Source organism: Hyla sarda, chromosome 10 (genome assembly GCF_029499605.1).
Source record: "Hyla sarda isolate aHylSar1 chromosome 10, aHylSar1.hap1, whole genome shotgun sequence".
NCBI lineage: Eukaryota > Metazoa > Chordata > Amphibia > Anura > Hylidae > Hyla > Hyla sarda.
The window spans coordinates 84,345,119-84,365,165 of NC_079198.1; the positions used below are offsets into that span (position 1 = coordinate 84,345,119).

The 20,047-nt window shown below is 42.1% G+C and overlaps 1 protein-coding gene across 3 annotated transcripts; it reads right to left on the reverse strand.

Annotated features, from left to right (window-relative positions):
• Window positions 1-2,497: 2,497 nt before the first annotated feature.
• On the reverse strand, window positions 2,498-15,659 carry LOC130293393 (lymphocyte antigen 6E-like). 3 transcript variants are annotated; one of them, XM_056542022.1, is made up of 4 exons: window positions 15,645-15,659; window positions 12,209-12,390; window positions 6,072-6,191; window positions 2,498-2,703 (listed from the first exon to the last, which is right to left on the reverse strand). In XM_056542022.1, the coding sequence occupies exons 2-4, from the start codon at window positions 12,264-12,266 to the stop codon at window positions 2,498-2,500; spliced, it is 384 nt and encodes a 127-aa protein (XP_056397997.1). In that variant the 5' UTR covers window positions 12,267-12,390; window positions 15,645-15,659. The 3 variants fall into 3 exon arrangements, with proteins under 3 accessions (XP_056397997.1, XP_056397996.1, XP_056397995.1); XM_056542021.1 differs by lacking the exon at window positions 15,645-15,659 and adding an exon at window positions 13,389-13,828; XM_056542020.1 differs by lacking the exon at window positions 15,645-15,659 and adding an exon at window positions 13,244-13,828.
• Between the last annotated feature and the right edge of the window lie 4,388 nt (window positions 15,660-20,047).

The following is a 20,047-nucleotide window of genomic DNA, read 5'->3' on the forward strand; positions in this document are numbered from 1 at the left end:
AGCTGCAAGAAGTGAAGATCGCTCCGTGTCTGATTACTCAAGATACAGGGGCCAGAGTATTGTGACGCCACGACTCGGCCCCCCTTGTGATGACACGCCCCGCCCCCTCGATGCAAGCTTATGGGAGGGGATGGGATGGTGATCATGCCCCCTCCCATAGACTTGCATTGAGGGTGGGGCCATGATGTCACCATACCCCAGCCCCTGTATCGTGCAGCTAATGACAAGTGGGTGCTGCAGGAGAGATTGTGCAGGTCCCCAAGACCCATAAGATGACTACGGGAAGAGTACCCTTTTAAGGCTATGAAGGTAAGATGAAGAATTTATAGAATTTACACTCCCTTGTTCCATTTGAACAGTACCTCCCTGTATTTGGCAAGAACTTGAAAATTCTGAACTTTCTACTGCATAGTAGCAGCCCAGCACACCTTTAGTGCTAGCCGATTATTCTTCAGGTTATAGTAATTGGTTTTTGTGTGTGTTAATGTTTGGCTCTGCGTGGCCTTTTTTTGAGCTTATGTGTATATCTTTTTATGCTTTATTCTTTAATAAAAATGATTATTACAAAAAAAGGTCCTTCACACTATTCACACTATGGAAATTTTGAGAAGAATTTGCTTGCAGTAGCCTTCCATTCCAGTCATTGGCATTCTGCTGCACAGTTTACACGTTACATTATGGACCTTACAATGCAGAATTGGATTCTACCGAAAGAAGGAACATGTTCATTCTTTTGATGGAATTCACCCGAATCTGCACTGCAGTCAATAGGATGGCGCTTAAAGGGGTACTCTGCCCCTAGATGTGTTATTCCCCATCCAAATATTTATGAATATGTCTATAGGAGAGGGTGTTACAGCTAGAAGACAGCCTTCACGTCCCCTCCCATATACATGAATGGAGTGGGCGTGACGGAGGTGGTTGCCTGTCATCCGGCACGGAGCATCGGATTATGGGATGTCGCACCAGAGATAGTGCGGGGTCCCAGCAATCAGACATGTTGTCCCCTATCCTTTGAATTGGGGATAACATGTCTAGGGGTGGAGTACCCCTTTAATGTCCAGGAGAGAACATTAAGACTATACTGAATAGTCAGAAATTCTGCATAGATGCGGAATTCTGGGTCCGGATTAATTTGGTCGGAATTCCGCATCTATGCTGTATTTCTGTGGACTTCGTGTAGAATTCATGCAGAACTTTTGCATTAGGTCCGCATGTATCTACAATGCACTAAAGAAAAGTGCTTTATTTTATTACAAAGGTAAAATTTTGAGCGTAATGTGCACGATATCAGCATTTAGCAGAGAAAAGAAAGTCCCATTGACTTCAATTGGCTTCCACATCTGAGTTCCGCAAAAATGTAAGAAATGATATAAATTTTTGTGGAACCCGGAATTTTAGCTGCAGGATGTCCACAGAAAATTCTGCAATGTGAATGGGACTGCCGAATCCCATTGAAGTTAAAAAGACTATAAACACATGCCGAATTTTCATGTGGATTTCAATGCGGAAACCCATCCGGAAATTCTGACATGTGAACATAGCCTAAGGGGGCTGATTCCGGAAAAGACTACAATGCAAAAGTTTGATCACTACAGATCAGGGCGCAAAAATTAGCCCTCACACAGCTAAGTAGACAGAAAAATAAAATAGGTCTTATGATGCATATATTTTTTTAAGTTTTTCTTTTATTTTTTTTATATAAGAAACAAAACAAAAAATATTCAAATGTTTTATTGCTAGAATTGAACTACTAGAGTTAAAGAAAAAACGTAGTCCGTTTTAGCATGATAAGCACAATAAAAAATTATTGCCTTGTAAAATTGCGCAATTGCATTTTTTTTTTAACAATTTGCCCCACAAATAATTTGTTACTGGCTTTAATTTAAATTGTATAATAGAGGGAAATATTACAACCTTTCCTGCCAAAAAATAAGCCCTCAGTCATAAGTTAACACTTTGACAGTGGAAAAATAAAAACATTATTGGTATTAGAAGGTGAAGAGGAGGAAACGTGAGCAAAAAAAAAGGAACATTCTGGGACTGTGGAAGGGGTTAAAAGAACTGTAATCACTGTATTTAACCACTGTGTAGACACTAACAAAATGGCGGTACATAGCTTACTCCCTTCTCATTTTGCCCACAGACACAAGGGGAAGGGAGTTGTTAGCAGCACACCAGCATGGACAGGGGCGAGGGCAAATTTGCAGCACCCAAGTTACAGGTTGGTGTCCTTCTCCACACTCTCATGTTTGCTCCCTCAGCTGGTTAACAGTGGGAAATATGAAGAAAAAAAAATGTTTTTTTTCATATTTTCTGACAATTGAAAAAAGCTAAAAACAATTCCAAAATCATATAAAAATGAAAATTGTTATTTGATATTGAAAAAGAGAAAAAATAGGTAACACATACCTATAAGTTTACATTTTTTGTTTGTAAAAATCATTCCTTTCTCGAGAATTATATGTAAAAGTCTTTTGACGTTCAAATTTTCCAATTAAATGTTCTTAAAGATCCCAAGAGCCAGAACTGCCACCATTATTAAAAAAGCATTATATGTTACTTTGTTCTTCCCGTTGGCAAATTCATTACAAAGGTTTCCGTTACAGCACGAGGTGTGCTTTGAAGCTATCCACACATTGTAGTTTCCTGCGTTACATTCAGTGCTTTGTGCGCATCTCTTAGTTATCTTCAGATTGTGAACTGAACAGAAAGAAAAGACTCGGTTAAGACAAGGACCATCACTGGTAACCATCAATGTTATTTTAACGAAGCTTTGCTGTTGTATAACGACTATTTATTTACCTTTTATTATATTTAATGTTTTAATTCATGAATTTTGAAGATCTGATAAAAGCAGAGGTTGAAACCAGACCTAAAGCAGCTATATATATATATATATATATAATATATATATATATATATATATATATATATATATATATACATTTTCAAAGTGAAGAGGTTAATAAGCAACTCCCACATTAAGTCTAATTTAACCCCTTAAGGACCAGGGGGGTTTCCGTTTTTGCACTTTCATTTTTTCCTTCTTACCTTTAAAAAATCATAACTCTTTCAATTTTGCACCTAAAAATCCATATGATGGCTTATTTTTTGCGCCACCAATTCTACTTTGTAATGACATCAGTCATTTTACCCAAAAATCTATGACTAAATGGAAAAAAAATTATTGTGCGATAAAATTGAAGAAAAAACACCATTCTGTAAATTTTAGGGGCTTCCGTTTCAACGCAGTACATTTTTTCGGTAAAAATTACACCTTCTCTTTATTCTGTAGGTCCATACGATTAAAATGATACCCTACTTATATAGGTTTGATTTTGTCGTACTTCTGGAAAAAATCATAACTACATGCAGGAAAATGTATATGTTTAAAATTTTCATCTTCTGACCCCTATAACTTTTTTATTTTTCTGCGTATGGGGCGGTATGAGGGCTCATTTTTTGTGGCGTGATCTGAAGTTTTTAGCGGTACCATTTTTGTATTGATTGGACTTTTTAATCGCTTTTTATTGATTTTTTCATGATATAAAAAGTGACCAAAAATACACTATTTTGGACTTTGGAATTTTTTTGTGCATGCTTTATTAATTATATATTTTTATAATTCGGACATTTCCGCACGCGGCGATACCACATATGTTTATTTTTATTTTTATTTACACCGTTGTTTATTCTAAATGGGAAAAGGGGGGTGATTCAAATTTTTATTAGGGTAGGAAAGGGGTTAAATGATCTTTATTAACTTTTTTTCAACTTTGAACGCCGCATCTAAAGGGTTAATAGCACGCGGCACCGCGATCAATGCCGCTCTGTTATCCACGGGTCCTGGCCATTGTTATAGGCCGGGCCTAACCTGCTTTGATGTGGGGTCACGCCGTTGTAGAACGGGAGCAGACTCAGGGTGTACAGGTACGCCTTGGTCCTTAAGGGGTTAGAAGTACATCTTCAATATGCAAATACAGTTAATACCTATAGCAGAGTAGGAAGCCATAAGTTCTATGCCCTGCCATTCTCTCTCTTGTAGGCCACAATGGACATTATAACTATGCAGGGGCCACATATGGAGCCAAACGGTCAAACAGGGCAGCAACAACAACAGAATTAGGGGTTGCAGCAGGATGGGAGCTTGCAGGTAGGAAAAGGGTAGGGAGGGTACTGAAAAGTGAGAACCCAAAGGTGTTTGGGTGAAGAAACTCTGCAGACACAAGTTGTAGTTGAAAGAAGTCTTCATGGGTAGTCTTGGCCAGATGGAAAATTCTGGAAAAGTGAACCACTACAATCACCTGTAGTCACTGGATGTAACTGCACTGTAATCACTTATGTGGTCCTCAGAGGCTGTGTAGAGCTGGGATCTACTACAGTATGGTAATATACTTGAGCCACTACAATAGGTAATGTTACGGAGCTGGATGTGGATCCTCTATCCTGTGTGGCTGATGACTCTGACCGTATCGGGGAGCGGTGTCTAAGGTGCCGCTGGTCTTCACGAGAGCCCGCTGCAAGGCAGGATGGGCTTGCTGCAGCAGGCGACACCCCGGTCGCTACCCCCGACACGGCTCGACCACACAGGTAGCTGGGCAAGGCTAGGTACTGAAGGATAAGGCAGTAGCGTAGTCAGACATAGAAGAAGGTCAAGGCAGGCGGCAAAGTCAAATAACGTAGCGGGAAGGTCTGGATACACGGATAGGGCAAACAGGCAATATGGAACGCTTAATCTCAGGCTAGGGGCACTGAAGATCCAGCAGGGAAGTGGGGGAGGTGCAGGAACTTTATAATGTAGTGACAGGTGTGACAGTAATTATGGGTGTACTGGCCCTTTTAAATTTCAGAGCTCTGGCGCGCGTGCACCTTGGGAGACTGGAATGCGCGTGCCAGAGCTGAGACACAGAAGAGGAGGCAGCGGCAGTGGAGCATGGTGAGTAAAGGGCTGGGATTCTCATGCGGGCAGACGGGGACACAGGGACTCTTCGCTCACGGCCGGTGCTTGTGGTCGGAGTGCAGAGTGTAACAGGTAGTATTGATAATGGCATAAGTCATGGTGTGGAGATATTATGAGAGCCTTGTAGAGCATCATGAGTTGGTCTTTCTGTTGTGCGTTTTGTCAAGTAACAGTAAGGGGGTAATACTTTATCACTATATGTCGGTAACATTTGATCGTGGTATAGCGGTATTGCATGTATTTAGACACAGTATATAAATAGAGTGTGACTGTGTTGTTTCTACTAAATTTTTGCAGCTGGGGCTCCACTTTTAAATATGTCCACACTACAACTGTCCATGATAAAGATGGTTGATTTACCTTGAAGTAAGGTGCATCATCCTTTATCATATGCAAATTTAAACTTTTGAAATCAAAATGAGGATATTACACAGTTTTGAGGTTGTGGCAAAATCTGTGGTAGAAAATTTTCATTACATTTAAAAGCATACTCAACCACTAAACAGCTAGAGGATAAGATGTCTGATCGCGGGGGTTGCCTAACTGCCCCCCCCCCCACGATCTCCCTGCAGCACCGGAGGCTCATGATGGAACAGCCGTGCCTCCTCGTGGTGGGATGTCAGCGCTGCATTGCTAGTTATCAGGCATGGAGCAAAGTTCACTGCAGTGCCACAGCAGAGGTCGCTGGGTGTCCCAGCGGCGGGCCCCCTGCGATCAGACATCTTATCCCCTATCCTTTGGATGGGGTATAAGATGTCTAGGGGCAGAGTACCCCGTTAAGCATAGTACTCAGATGTGATGAAAATTTGGCTGAACAGATTTAGGTTGAAATATGAAGGAAAAAAAAATATGTTGTTGCATTCACATTTGGTTTCCAATTTCACCCTTTGGATAGCAAACGGTAAAATCTAAGCCAAAATTGTGTAAAAAAATTAAAATCAAATACATATAATACATATTGCAGATCCAAAAAATCTACACCAGTCCCTAAAATCATTTTAGATTTTAGAGCCCCTTTACACATTTTGCACAAGGGTGCAGTTAGTTCACCTTATGCCTCTGCTGATGGCACAGACAAGGGAGGACAATGCGGAGAATGTGCACTTACTCATCAATTTCTCCACTTGTGTAAAGCAATAGCTGGAGGAGTTGCAGGTCACTGTCGGTAGCTGGTTGCACTCAGTGTTGTTTTTCATCTCGGTGCATGAGTAGCACTGCAAAGAATTCACTAAAATCACAAAAAGATATAAAAAGTGTTTAGTCAGAGGTTTATTTGTGCAGTTGCCAACATTAGCTCATGATCCTATTTTTCGAATCATTCTGATTGTAATTTTTTTTATTTCTTTTTTTTTTTAACATCACTATGGGGGCAGTCATCTTGCTTGAGCTGTTTAACAGCATTTAGAGATATGCTTTCCAGCAAATCCCGTGGACACAAGCAACAATAGGCAGGAGCTGTCCCATTGATATGAATGGGAAACGTTACTGGACATTCTCTGTGACCTTTTTAAGGTAATTTCATAGGGAGACTGAGCTCTTTTTGCCTTGTCTATCTACCAATGTCACCTTTAGATCATTTTCCATCAGACTCCTCCTTATCATCTCAGACAGAACAGACGGTCTCAGCTTAGTTTTAGGTTAAGAGGTGAGAATAAACTGCAAAGGATTTCAGGATAATTTTATAATGTAGGAGTTTCAGGATTGTTTTATGATGCAGATGGTACAATGGCAAATTCGAAAAAAAATATATATATAATCAAAAATTCTTAAAAAGTTTAACAAAAACTTGATTAAAACAAAAAGTCATTTTCTGATGACACATTCCATTTAAAGAAGCTAAGCATTAAAGGAGTACTCCGTTGCTCAGCGTTTGGAACAAACTATTCCGAGCGCTGGAGCCGGCGCCCCTCCCATAGACTTGCATTGAGGGGGTGGGGCGTGATGTCGTGAGCTCCCGGCACCAGCCTCAGCGTTTAGAACAGTTTGTTCCAAACGCTGAGATGTAGAAAGCAGTACTGAGATCTCTTTTTGCTGTAGGTCCTTTAGCAGTCACCTTTGTTACAACCATAGCAGTCCTCTTTGTATTTTATATTTAGTTGTTGACAGCATAGATTTGACTCATTTGTTGCATGCACACATTGGAAAGCATTTCTTATATTCTTGTTTTGTATATTGTATAGTACAATAATATTTTCCCCATGTCATGTTCTTTTGCTTGGTTTCTCTTCTGCAGCCTGCATGTTTTTACACCCAGTTGCTGCATTGCTCTGTGAGGTCTTTGGGCTGCAGTCCTGTGTCTTTGGGCTGTTCCTCACTGAGTGAGACTCTTGGTCTCATCCAATGAGGAGGTACGGGCACCATTGTAGTCAGCAGCGGCTATTTAAAATCTGCTATTTCCCTCAGTCCCTGCCCATGGTAGGGAAATTTTCCTTTCACTCATATTTATATTGTATTTTCTGCTGACCTTATCTGTGTATCTGACCTTTTGCCTGTGACCTGACCATCCCTTGCTGTACATTCTGCACTTTAGCTTCCCTTTTTATTTCTGGCTCTTGGCCTGTCCCTGTTTGTTTGCAGATTTGGTACCCTTTTGCACGACTGTTACTGACTAGGACTGACTATTCTTAACGTCACTACACCTTTGTCTATCACGCATATTTGTCTATATGTAGGGGAGACAAATATGCGTGATATGTTTTTAATAGCAGCCTTGTTCCCAGTCATTCAGCGTACTGCAGACGCTGAAATACTGACTGCATACTCCGTATTGGAGAGTTTATGATACAACTCTGAGACTGTGCTGCATATTTTAATGCACTTTTCAATTGGACCCTTTTAAATAAGTGAATGAAAGTGAAGTTTTAAAACACATTACATACATAAGAGGGGGGGGGGGGGGATTTTGAGGTTGTTTATTTTACCCCGTCATCCAATTTGTCTGGAGACTTGGGGTTTGGTGTATTTATTCTTAAAGGGGTATTCCAGGAAAATACTTTTTTATATATATCAACTGGCTTCAGAAAGTTAAACAGATTTGTAAATTACTTCTATTAAAAAAGCTTAATCCTTTCAGTACTTATGAGCTTCTGAAGTTAAGGTTGTTCTTTTCTGTCTAAATCCTCTCTGATGACACCTGTCTCGGAAAACGCCCAGTTTAGAAGAGGTTTGCTATGGGGATTTGGTTCTAAAGATTTTTTATGGGGTTCAAGTCAGACAACCTAATTTACAATGGGTGTTTAATAATTTTTAAATACAATTTTCTGTCATCAGTATGGTCATCAATATCTAATGGATTGGGCTGCTGTGCCTGCAGTACACAGTGAGAGAATGATCAGTGCAGGAAATGGGAGGAGAAGAACCACTCACTCGATATTTTTCCACTTACTTACTGTAAGTAAAACGCAAGTGCCATTTTTTTTTTAAATAACAAAGTTTTTCTCCAATTACAAAGTTACTTATATTTGCTTTTCTTATAGATCTACGCAAAGTTTGTCGAGAGTGTTGCACTTACTTATTTAAACAATTATTTAATCCAATAGGAACATAGATTTTTTTTCCTGGCTGTAAAATTTTGATTTGCAAACAGAGATGCCAGCCACACCTAACCTATAAAGAACGCTAAGAACATGGTATTCCTGCCCACCCCAGGAAAAGCCTAATCTCAATCAGCAAAAGGGAGAGAATAGGTACAGACTATACACTTGATTTGGGGTACCTAGTACCCTATCTATCGGCGTATAACACGCACTTGAGTATAACACGCACCCCAATTTTAATAGGGAAATTTAAATTAGAAAAAATTATACATATAAGATAAATAAATGACAGACTAAATGCCATATCATCCCTCTAACTTTGATTTTGCCTGAACTTCAGTTTGGTCCCCCCTTCCAGTACCACATCATTCCTCCCCTTTTATCAGCCCCTGTGCCACATTTACACCCATCCCCCCCTTACCCTCTCATCATTCCCCCACTGTCTTATCATTCCCCCACCCCTGTCTCATCATGCCCCCACCCCTGTCTCATCATGCCCCCCTCTCATCATGCCCCCTTCTCATCATGCGCCCTTCTCACCATGCCCCCTCTCACCATGCCCCCTTTTCATCATGCCCCCCTCTCATCATGCCCCCTCTCACCATGCCCCTCTCTCACCATGCCCCCCTCTCATCATGTCCCCCCTCTCATCATGCCACCTCTCACCATGCCCCCCTCTCATCATGCCCCCTTTTCATCATGCCCCCCTCTCATCATGCCCCCCTCTCACCATGCCCCCTCACCATGCCCCCTTTTCATCATGCCCCCTCTCACCATGCCCCCTTTTCATCATGCCCCCTCTCATCATGCCCCCTCTCGCCATGCCCCCGCTCTCATCATGCCCCCTCTCATCATGCCCCCTTTTCATCATGCCCCCTCTCATCATGCCCCCTCTCACCATGCCCCCTCTCACCATGCCCCCTCTCACCATGCCCCCCTCTCACCATGCCCCCCTCTCATCATGCCCCCCTCTCACCATGCCCCCCTCTCACCATGCCCCCCTCTCACCATGCCGCCCTCTCACCAGGCCGCCCTCTCATCATGCCCCCTCTCACCATACCCCCTCTCATCATGCCCCCCTCTCACCATGCCGCCCTCTCATCATGCCCCCCTCTCATCATGCCCCCTTTTCATCATGCCCCCCTCTCACCATGCCCCCCTCTCATCATGCCCCCCTCTCACCATGCCCCCTCTCACCATGCCCCCCTCTCACCATGCCCCCTCTCACCATGCCGCCCTCTCATCATGCCCCCCTCTCACCATGCCCCCTTTTCATCATGCCCCCTCTCACCATGCCCCCTTTTCATCATGCCCCCTCTCACCATGCCCCCCTCTCACCATGCCCCCCTCTCATCATGCCCCCCTCTCATCATGCCCCCCTCTCACCATGCCCTCCTCTCACCATGCCCCCCACTCATCATGCCCCCACTCATCATGCCCCCTCTCACCATGCCCCCTCTCACCATGCCCCCTCTCACCATGCCCCCCTCTCACCATGCCGCCCTCTCATCATGCCCCCCTCTCATCATGCCCCCTTTTCATCATGCCCCCCTCTCATCATGCCCCCCTCTCATCATGCCGCCCTCTCATCATGCTTCCCTCTCATCATGCCCCCTTTTCATCATGCCCCCTCTCATCATGCCCCCTCTCACCATGCCCCCTCTCACCATGCCCCCCTCTCACCATGCCCCCCTCTCATCATGCCCCCCTCTCACCATGCCGCCCTCTCACCATGCCGCCCTCTCATCATGCCCCCCTCTCACCATGCCCCCCTCTCACCATGCCCCCCACTCATCATGCCCCCCTCTCACCATACCCCCCTCTCACCATGCCCCCTCTCACCATGCCCCCCTCTCACCATGCCGCCCTCTCATCATGCCGCCCTCTCATCATGCCCCCTTTTCATCATGCCCCCCTCTCATCATGCCCCCCTCTCATCATGCCCCCCTCTCATCATGCCCCCCTCTCACCATGCCCCCTCTCACCATGCCCCCCTCTCACCACACCGCCCTCTCATCATGCCCCCCTCTCATCATGCCCCCTTTTCATCATGCCCCCTCTCATCATGCCCCTTTTTCATCATGCCCCCCTCTCAGCATCACCTTTCCCCCCCTGTTTTTTATATATATATATTTTTCCCATCTTCCTTACCTAGCCGTGCTCGGCAGGCCAGGTCCTGTGTCGGGTCTTGTGGGCTGCGGTCAGTGAAGCAGGATGAGTGACGTCCTCTGCCGGCTGCACAGCATCAGGGACTTCACATCATTCGCTGCAGCCGTCTCTGGTCAGTGTGGCCACAGCGCCGGCTGCTTGTTTAAGCAGCCCAACTGCAGCCACCTTAGAATAGTCACAGCGGCAGCAGCATTGAATGAGTGACGTCCCTGATTCTGTGCAGCGGAGCTAGCAGAGGACGTCACTCATCCTGCTTCACTGACTGCAGCCCACAAGACCCGACACCGGACCTGGCTTGCCGAGTGCGGCTAGGTAAGGAAGATGAAAAAAAAAACAATACAATAAAAAGCAGGGGGAAAGGGAGGAAAAAAACTAAAAAAAATAAAGCGGGAGCTGCACGTTGGTCACTGATTTAAAGTGGCCGCGGCCAGGCTGCTAATCCTTAACAAGCAGCTGCTGCTGCGGCCACTTAAAATCAGTGACAAAAAGATTTATCAGCGTATAACACGCAGGCAGACTTTTTGCCTTGAATTTAAGTTTTAAAAGTGCGAGTTATACGCCGATAAATACGGTACTTGCAGGCTCTGTTGGCTTAGCCAGTCAGCTATTGATCCCTATAGGAAAGGTCTATGCATCACAGCACAGTTACAGTATCATAGGTGTAAGAGAATTTATGCTGCGTCTGCTGTGTGTTGGCATCTGCTACAGCCGCAGGGAAACACAGCACAGCAGTGAGGACTCTTGGTGAAGGAAGTTTAAGCTCAATCTCCCTGTACAGACAACAAAAGCGAATAAACAGTAAAACATCTGAACAGGCAAAATTAGCATTAGTATTGCTAAAAAATGTATGACGTGACATGGCTGGATAATGACATTTAACTTAAAGGGGTACTCTGGTGGAGTATCCATAACTGGTGCCAAAAAGTTAAACAGATTTGCAAATTACTTCTATTTAAAAAATCTTATTCCTTCCAATACTTATCAGTTGCTATGTGCTCCACGGGAAGTTGAGTTGTTCTTTTCTGCCTGACCACAGTGTTCCCACAGTGCTCTCTGCTAACACCTTTGTCTGTGTCAGGAACTGTCCAGAGCAGGAGAGGTTTGCTATGAGGATTTTCTTCTGCTCTGGAGTTCCTGACTAGGACAGAGGTTTCAGCAGAGGTGTCAGCAGAGAACACTGTGGTCAGACATAAAAGAACTACACAACTTTCTCTGGGGCATAAAGCAGCTAAGTACTGGAAGGATTAAGATTTTTAAATAGAAGTAATTTACAAATCTGTTTAACTTTTTGGCACAGGTTGATTTAAAAAAAAAAATAGTTTCTCCCTGGAGTACCCCTTTAAAGGACCTCCAGCTCCACTGTCCTCTGGGTAAGGAAAGAAGAACTACAACCAAAATCTTGGTGGAGATTTTTGTCGAATACTGGAAGATTAATTTTAAGAGTAATAATAAAAGTTGAGATTAGGTCCATCTTTTCCACCACTTTTTTTTGCCCCTGACATAAAAAATATGGAGTATCCCAGCATTATTCATAGCTTACCCTCCAGAATGCTCCACAGTGCAGAGACTGATATGAGGGCTGCAGAGACGATATTCATTCTTGTGGAATAATGTCACCTCTCTTCATAAATCCAATCCACAAAACTGATTCTTGGAAGAACTGGTCTTTTATAATGCTCTACAGTGGAGCCACCCATAAACAAGGTGCGGTAGGGATATATTCTACAATTAGAGGTTGTTAAAAGGTTTTTAAATTTGCGTTTAAGCCATATTTTCAGACTGGTTTTCTCCTACACCATAAACATGTCATTCATCCCTACTATTTATATGAATGACTTGTCAGTATTACTCAATATTCATGAACTTTTTCCCACAAATAAAACATTATTCATAGGGTGGCACAACCATCTCTGCAAATATCTAAGGATCTAGGACATAATACACTCCTTGACAAAAAACAAAACAAATAACACCCCAAAAAGCGTAAAGCGAATGAAACGTTATGTGTGTGAAGGTAATGAATGATGATATATAAAAGGGATTACAATATAAGAGCGAATGGATACGTTTATTGAAGAAAACTGTACAATTGAAAGGAGGCTCTATTACCCTGTTGAGCTGTCTCTAGTTTGGGTATAAGATGAGATATGGTTGGGCATTGGGGCATACAGGTTCCTTGTGGCACATTTACCAACATATGTTGTAGCTGGGCTTGTACATCCTGCACATGTGTAGGTTGCCGAAGCTGGCTCACCATAAATGCTCGATTGGCAATTAATCTGGTGAGAAATATTCCTGGAAACTTGTGTGGGCAAGCAGTATCCTGCTGAAAAATGCTAGCCTGAAGCCCTGCCATGAGAGGAAAGACATGAGACTGCATGATGTCCTGCACGTATTACTAAGCTGTGTCCCTTGTATCACTACAATGGGTGATCAACTGTTGTATGCGATGGCTCCCCAGACCATCACACCAGCAGTTGGGGCAGTGTGTCTCTCCACAGCAAAGGCAGAACTGAAGTGCTTACCATGAGGTCTCCATACTTAAACCCAACTGTCATCGGATCCCAAACAGTACCTGGATTCGTTGCTAAATATGATTTGCATCCAGTCAGTAGAAGTCCATCTTTTTTATTCACAACACCATTGCAAGCAAAGGCGACAGTGACTGGCTGTCAGTGAAAGGGTACATTATGGGTACCATAACACCACATTATCTTTACCTGTATATGCTCTGGGCAGAGACTAGTGAGTGTAATGAAGGTGCCACCTGTGCTTGGATAATAGACATGAAAACTGTGGGAGCTGCTTGTGTTTGTTGGCTCATCATATTATCGTCTTTGCTTGTGGTCTGTATGGGCCGTACCCTGGGTCTGTTTGCCATGTGTGCGTGCCCTCACGTAACAACTACTGCCAACAACGCCAAACAGCCTGGGTAGAACAACCTAGATGGTGGACAATCTGTCAAAAGGAGCCTCCTGCATTTCACAGTCCAAGTTGTTCTTGTGTATGTAACTTTGACATGTACCACCCACCTAAATATTGTACAGGCCAAGTACACCCATCTATGGCAATTGTATTTTCCAATGACAGAGGCCTCTTTAAGCTGGATAATGATCCCTGCCTTATATTTCTGATGATCACGATGAAACCTATTTTTAACTGTCTAATAATTTAACATATATTGGTAAATAAAGTTATTTTGCTACCTCTCTGTGGTCTTTCATGCTTTTTTTCTGCTTATAATGCAAACTGTTTGGCCTTTTGTCTTCATGACCCTACTTCCTGTGTGGTGGGCACCCTGTAATGGACTTCCTGTTACTGTGTACACTCTAGCTGGAAACTCAGCCATCTCCCTCCCTCTTCACTTTCTAGACAATGTATTTATCAATTTTGCTTGTTGACAGTTTCTTTTTACTCTTTTTTTTTTCACTTTGGTTTTCGTGGACATGCACCAAATTTATCATTTGGTGCAAGTTGTTAGTAATTTTGGCTCAAATGTTGAAATCAGTTGTTCACAGCGCCTTTTACACAGAACTTACTGCCACAGAGGACGCGTATTTTACCCTGTAGAGCAGCCATTTCGGAGTCATTCCTGCAGTATATCAGCAAGCGACATAAGTTATTTTCTTTTGTGGCGTATATATATATATATATATATATATATATATATATCATGTGAAATGGATTTTATTTTCAACTTGGGTATTTTTTTTTTTGTTACTTTAGTGCAGTGGTCTTCAACCTGCGGACCTCCAGATGTTGCAAAACTACAATTCCCGGCATGCCCATCCATGTGAAATGGATTTTATTTTCAACTTGGGTAGTTTTTTTTTTTTTGTTACTTTAGTGCAGTGGTCTTCAACCTGCGGACCTCCAGATGTTGCAAAACTACAATTCCCAGCATGCCCGGACAGCCATTGGCTGTCCGGGCATGCTGGGAGTTGTAGTTTTGCAACATCTGGAGGTCCGCAGGTTGGAGACCACTGCTTTAGTGCTTACCTTTCCTGAACCTGTGCGGCCATGTCCAATGCAGGCTCAACGGAGGGTGAAGGTCCCTCAGAGACAACGTTGTCGCAGGATAGTATTGAGCAGCCCTGGAGGCGTCGCTGCTTTCACAAAAAAAATGTTTTTAATGTATTTTGACTCCTTTACATTTTCTGACATTGCTAAGTGTGTTTTCTATGTGCAGGATTTGCGCCCAAAAAACTTGATTTTTCGCCAAAATTGCGCCAATCGAAAAGATCAATTGGCGCAAATGATGAATTACTGACTAAAGTTAAAATCACACACAGGACCGTGTGATTTCGAGAAAGTTCTAAAAATGACAGTGGAGAAGGTGCGCCAAACTTGGGCGCAAAAATACACTGCGCCAAAGTATTGCGCCAAAGTTACGTTAAAAAAGACACATAAATCCTTTGATAAATACCCCCCAATATCTCTGCCCATTACACATATAGGAGCCTCCCACAGAGATAGAGTATATAGTATAAATAGGAAGCCTTTTACAGGATAAATGCTAGACATAGGAGACAGTTTACACAACTTTATTCACATTTACATGTTCATTTATTAGACAGTTGAAAATAGTTTTAAAGGGGTACTACCATGAAAAACTTTTTTTTTTTTTTATCAACTGGTGCCAGAAAGTTAAACAGATTTGTAAATTACTTCTATTAAAAAAAACTTAATCCTTCCAGTACTTTTTAGGGGCTGTATACTACAGAGGAAATGTTTATCTTTTTGGATTTCTGCACTGTGGTCGTGACATAAGAGAAATCCAAAAAGATAAACATTTCCTCTGTAGTATACAGCCCCTAAAAAGTACTGGAAGGATTAAGATTTTTTAATAGAAGTAATTTACAATTCTGTTTAACTTTCTGGCACCAGTTGATTTAAAAAAAAAAAAAAGTTTTCCACGGTAGTACCCCTTTAATCATCAGAAAAAACGTTAAATTATAAATAATATAAGAAGCCACCTTGTAGGTCTGTGATCTCTATGGGGGAGATTTATCTAAACCTGTGCAGAGGAAAATTGCCCAGTTGCCCATGGCAACCAATCAGATCGCTTCTTTCATTTTGCAGAGGCCTGGTTAAAAATGAAAGAAGCGACCTGATTGGTTGCTATGGGCAACTGGGCAAATTTTTCTCTGCACCGGTTTTGATAAATCTCCCCCTATATCTGTACTCAGATTCTGGTCATGTGGCTTTATAGGGTGACCAAAAGCCTTGATGATTTCTCAGATTCTTGTAATTTACAGTAGTCTATATTAGATACTGTAGCGTAGAGTGAGAATACAATACCAACTTGATGTGTCAACCATGGCTTCTACTCCTTTGTCAGAGGGTGTGGATAAAATTATGGGTGTGACAAGAAGTTGCCAGCACTCATTTTATCTTCAATTACCAAGCCTCCAGTAATTTCACTAATACCGCTTACTAATACAACTACTACTAATTCTACTTTGTCAGTATTGTCAGGATATCTGAGAATTGTATACAAGGATATGGCGCTATAAATAGTATATTAGAACTTTATCAGTGTACATTTGTAAGGCCTGATGCACAATGGAGAAGTCTATCTAAAGTGCAGACAATTTTTTGAGGTTTGCCACTACAGGGAAATGAAGCATGTTATAATGCTTACTGATATCCATAGGCTGTGCTTGCTGGGTAATCCAGAATAAGAGGCAATCTTTGTAGCCCTGTCCTAAAGGATCAGTCCAACCCTTTGTTTAGAGATTGACGACTGTCTGCAGACTTAAATGAATTAAATTACAGACCATTTTGATGATGTCAGGTTAAAGGGTAACATTCATCAAAAAAACTTTTGATATATTATAGATTAATGTATGCAGAATAACTTTCCAATAGCATGTTATTGAAAAATATGCTTCTTTCTATTAAATTTTCCACTTTGAAAAAATGACCACTAGGGGTCTCCCTACCAGTCGTTTTTTTTAATAGATTTCAGACTCATGCAGGAGTCCTAAATCTCAGACTGCAGCCGGAACACAGACAAACTCACCACTGCTCGCTGCCAGGGAGCAGTGCTCAGCTTGTCTGTGTCCCGGCTGCAGTTTGAGATTTAGGACTCCTGCATGAGTCTGAAATCTATTAAAAAAAAAAGGACTGGTAGGGAGACACCTAGTGGTCATTTTTTCAAAGTGGAAAATTAAATTGAAAGAAGCATATTTTTGAATAACATGCTATTGGAAAGTTATTCTGCATATATTAATCTATAATATATCAAAAGTTTTTTTGATGAAAGGTACCCTTTAAGGCCGCATGCACACTGCTTATAAAAGCTCTTTGTGTTGTATTTACCATATTTTAAGACCTTCTAAGGACAAGAATTTTTGTAATTATATATTCATTCATAAAACTGTATGCTTTCTTTATCTCATGACTGTACCCCAAGGGACTTGCATCTGTAACTGGCTCCACAAAGTATTGACTTTCATATAAGTACTTATGCACATTAAAGGGGTTATCGACCATAAGGTGATTTTAGTACTTACCTGCCAGACAGTAATGGACATGCTAAGGCTAGAGATACATATATGCAGGTTCTGGCTCTGGCAAAACTGGGCAAAAATTCCCACAACTGATGCCAGAAGTGCATCAGTTGGCATCAGTTGTGCATCATCCTGCGTCCATTGTTTATGATCACCGGATGGGGGAACGCAGCAAGATGAGATGCCGGATGATTGTGAACTGTCCCATTCAAATAAATGGGATCAGTTCTTGCTTCATTTTCCCTCCAATGCATTTTTGTCAGCACCAGAGGGAAAAAAAACTGATGAAGCATAAATGCAAAGGAGGCCTTAGGAAGGATCCGTACTCCATAACACTGCTGCTATCTTTTGTGAAATGGCTTTTTCCTGTTAGAGTTCCCTCCCTTCAACTACAAGTCCCATGATCCCTTGTAGAGTTGTGAATACTTATGCAAGGCACTCAGAATTGTTCTCTTTTCTTGTAATTGTATGCCAGTCCTGCTGCCAGTGTTGCTAACAAGCCATTACATATGTAGTCAACTGCACCTTTCCCTTTTTACTTTTATAAAACAAGCAAAAATTTGTGCTATTTTTTTTTTTTTTTTATAACCAGAGGTTTAGTGAAGTGTCCTCCCTTTTTATTCTCATTCATATAACTCTCTTGTGGTGTGACTTATGAGTCATCCAAGATGGCTACCTCCATAAAGAATAACATACTACATACAATGGTTCTTTGCTTCTAGGGAGAGGATTGTCTGGTTTAGAGCAAAAATGTGTGTACCCAGTCAGTCCTCTCTAATATACCAATCTATTGGGCAGAGCTCAAATCAGTTACAAATAGCATGTCTTGTTATTAAGGACCTGTCCTATACAGCATACACAGACAACTCATTGGTATGAATAGCCACTGTGTAAAGGTGACCATACACATTAGATAAACAATTGTCCAACTGTTGCCTTAAAATTTCAAACACATCCAACTTCTTTTCATAAGATAACAGTCCGTCATTGGTTGGCTAAAATGATCATTTGTTGTTAAACTTCCCCTGAAAACAATTGTTTTAATTGAAATTGTCCACTTTTATCTACTTTAAAGGAATACTGTCATCAGTATCACCGCACTAACCTGCTGTTACAGACAGGTAATGACAACAATACTCACGTGTCCGCTATCCGAGCTCCCGTTGTCTTCATTTGTTCCCTCTGTTTGGCTGGCAGGCTTGGGGCACGGATGGGGCTTCATGACATCACTGCTTCTGTTTATCTGCTGGGCCCTGCTGCGAGGATCTTTGGTGCAAAATCTGCAGGGGCTCAAGGTCAGTGACTATAGCCTTTTTTTTTTCATAACACCATCAACCATGTGAAAAAAAACTATCCCCTTTAAATCTGTTTTTAATAACCCAAATCAAGTTTGTCTTCATTATAGTTTTTTTTTTTTTTTTTACCTTTTACCTTCATGGCCACTGGTATCTGACATATTACGCATACAAGTGAAATGGACATAGTATACATTCCATGTCAACATTACCTTATGAAGAAATCCATTTTTTGGGGGGATATTTTAAAGGATGAGAAGTCGGTCTATTCAATTAGTTATTACCTTAGGACAGAGCTATAGACGTTGGCAAAGTGATCCTGATTTATGACACCGCAGCCTAAATCATGTTCATTCTCCTCCTGCTGAAACCTATAAAGTACATGGTATTGTATGGTATTTATGTGATGTCCCAGTATGGGATATAGTCCCGTACAGTACTTAGGCCCTGTCAGGTTGAGTCTCTCTGGGTCCTAGGGGCTCTCCTGCAGCGTCTCCCCCATAGTGTTATATGTATTATGTATAAATGACCTTTGAGGACCTTTGAATTAGTCACATGATAATGTGGTCACATGTTCAATTCACATGTTTTGTTACCCAGAAAGCACCAGCTAACCAGGAAGGGAGGAGCTGCAATCTGCCTCTTTTGCTCTTTGATCATTCATGGCTTCTTCACTGCTGAGGTCAAGTTCAGTCCAGTCCAGCATGCCTGGAGGCCTCAAGCCTAATCTACAGCCACATGTCAGTAAGTCAAGTCATCTCTGTCTGCTGTCACTATCTTCAGTCAAGTCAAGTCTATTATAGTCAGCGCAGCTTTGCTAAAGTCTGTTAAAGTCACTGCAAGTCCCAGCAAGCTGCGAGGTCCCCTGTGTTACTGGTGACCTCTCTGGGATCCTGGCCTAGCTGTAAAGACTGTACCATCTGCCTACTTCAGTAAAGCTACCGTTAAACCTAACCTGGTCTTGGATTTTATTACCCTGCCTAACCTAGGGATAGTGGAGCTACCTTCGGGTTGTTACTTAGGAAAACCACGCCCTGGCGTCATGAACATTTAGGGGTTAATAACATCTACCCCTGGGCAATACCATCTGCCCCATACACCTTCACACCCCGTGGCTCACCACATTTATATTGTTGCACACAGACCTCAAACACTGACCAAAACAATTTGGTATTTGGAAATACCGAATAAACTTTGTTCGAGTCAATAAAGGCCGACACAGCATCCTAAAATGTATATTATAATTATATCCCTATAACATCAAACTGGAAGTTTGCATATTAACAACTGGTTTGATATATGCTCTTAAAGCGCCTTCTATTGTTTTTTTTTTTCACTCTACACAGACCAGAGGACATGTTTCAGCATGAGAGTGGTTAAAGAGCCGGGACTCACACCCATAATCCCACCCAGATAATAGCAAGTCTCTTATTACTGATGAGGTGCACATTCTACCTGCTATTTGTGGTGTGGATTGCATATAATTCCTCAAAGTGGGAATTGCCATCAGTAAAGTGCTGGCATATTAGGAAGATATCATTTTTTCAGTGGTGTGAGTCTGACCTCTAG

Excerpts from the sequence above, each read along its gene's own strand:
- LOC130293393 (XM_056542022.1), bottom strand. The coding sequence starts at position 12,266 with ATGAATATCGTCTCTGCAGCCCTCATATCAGTCTCTGCACTGTGGAGC. Across the intron at positions 6,192-12,208 it reads ACTGTGGAGCATTCTGGAGG|TGAATTCTTTGCAGTGCTAC; the intron begins GTAAGCTATGAA and ends TTGTGATTTTAG. Across the intron at positions 2,704-6,071 it reads ACAAGTGGAGAAATTGATGA|TTCACAATCTGAAGATAACT; the intron begins GTAAGTGCACAT and ends CTTTCTGTTCAG.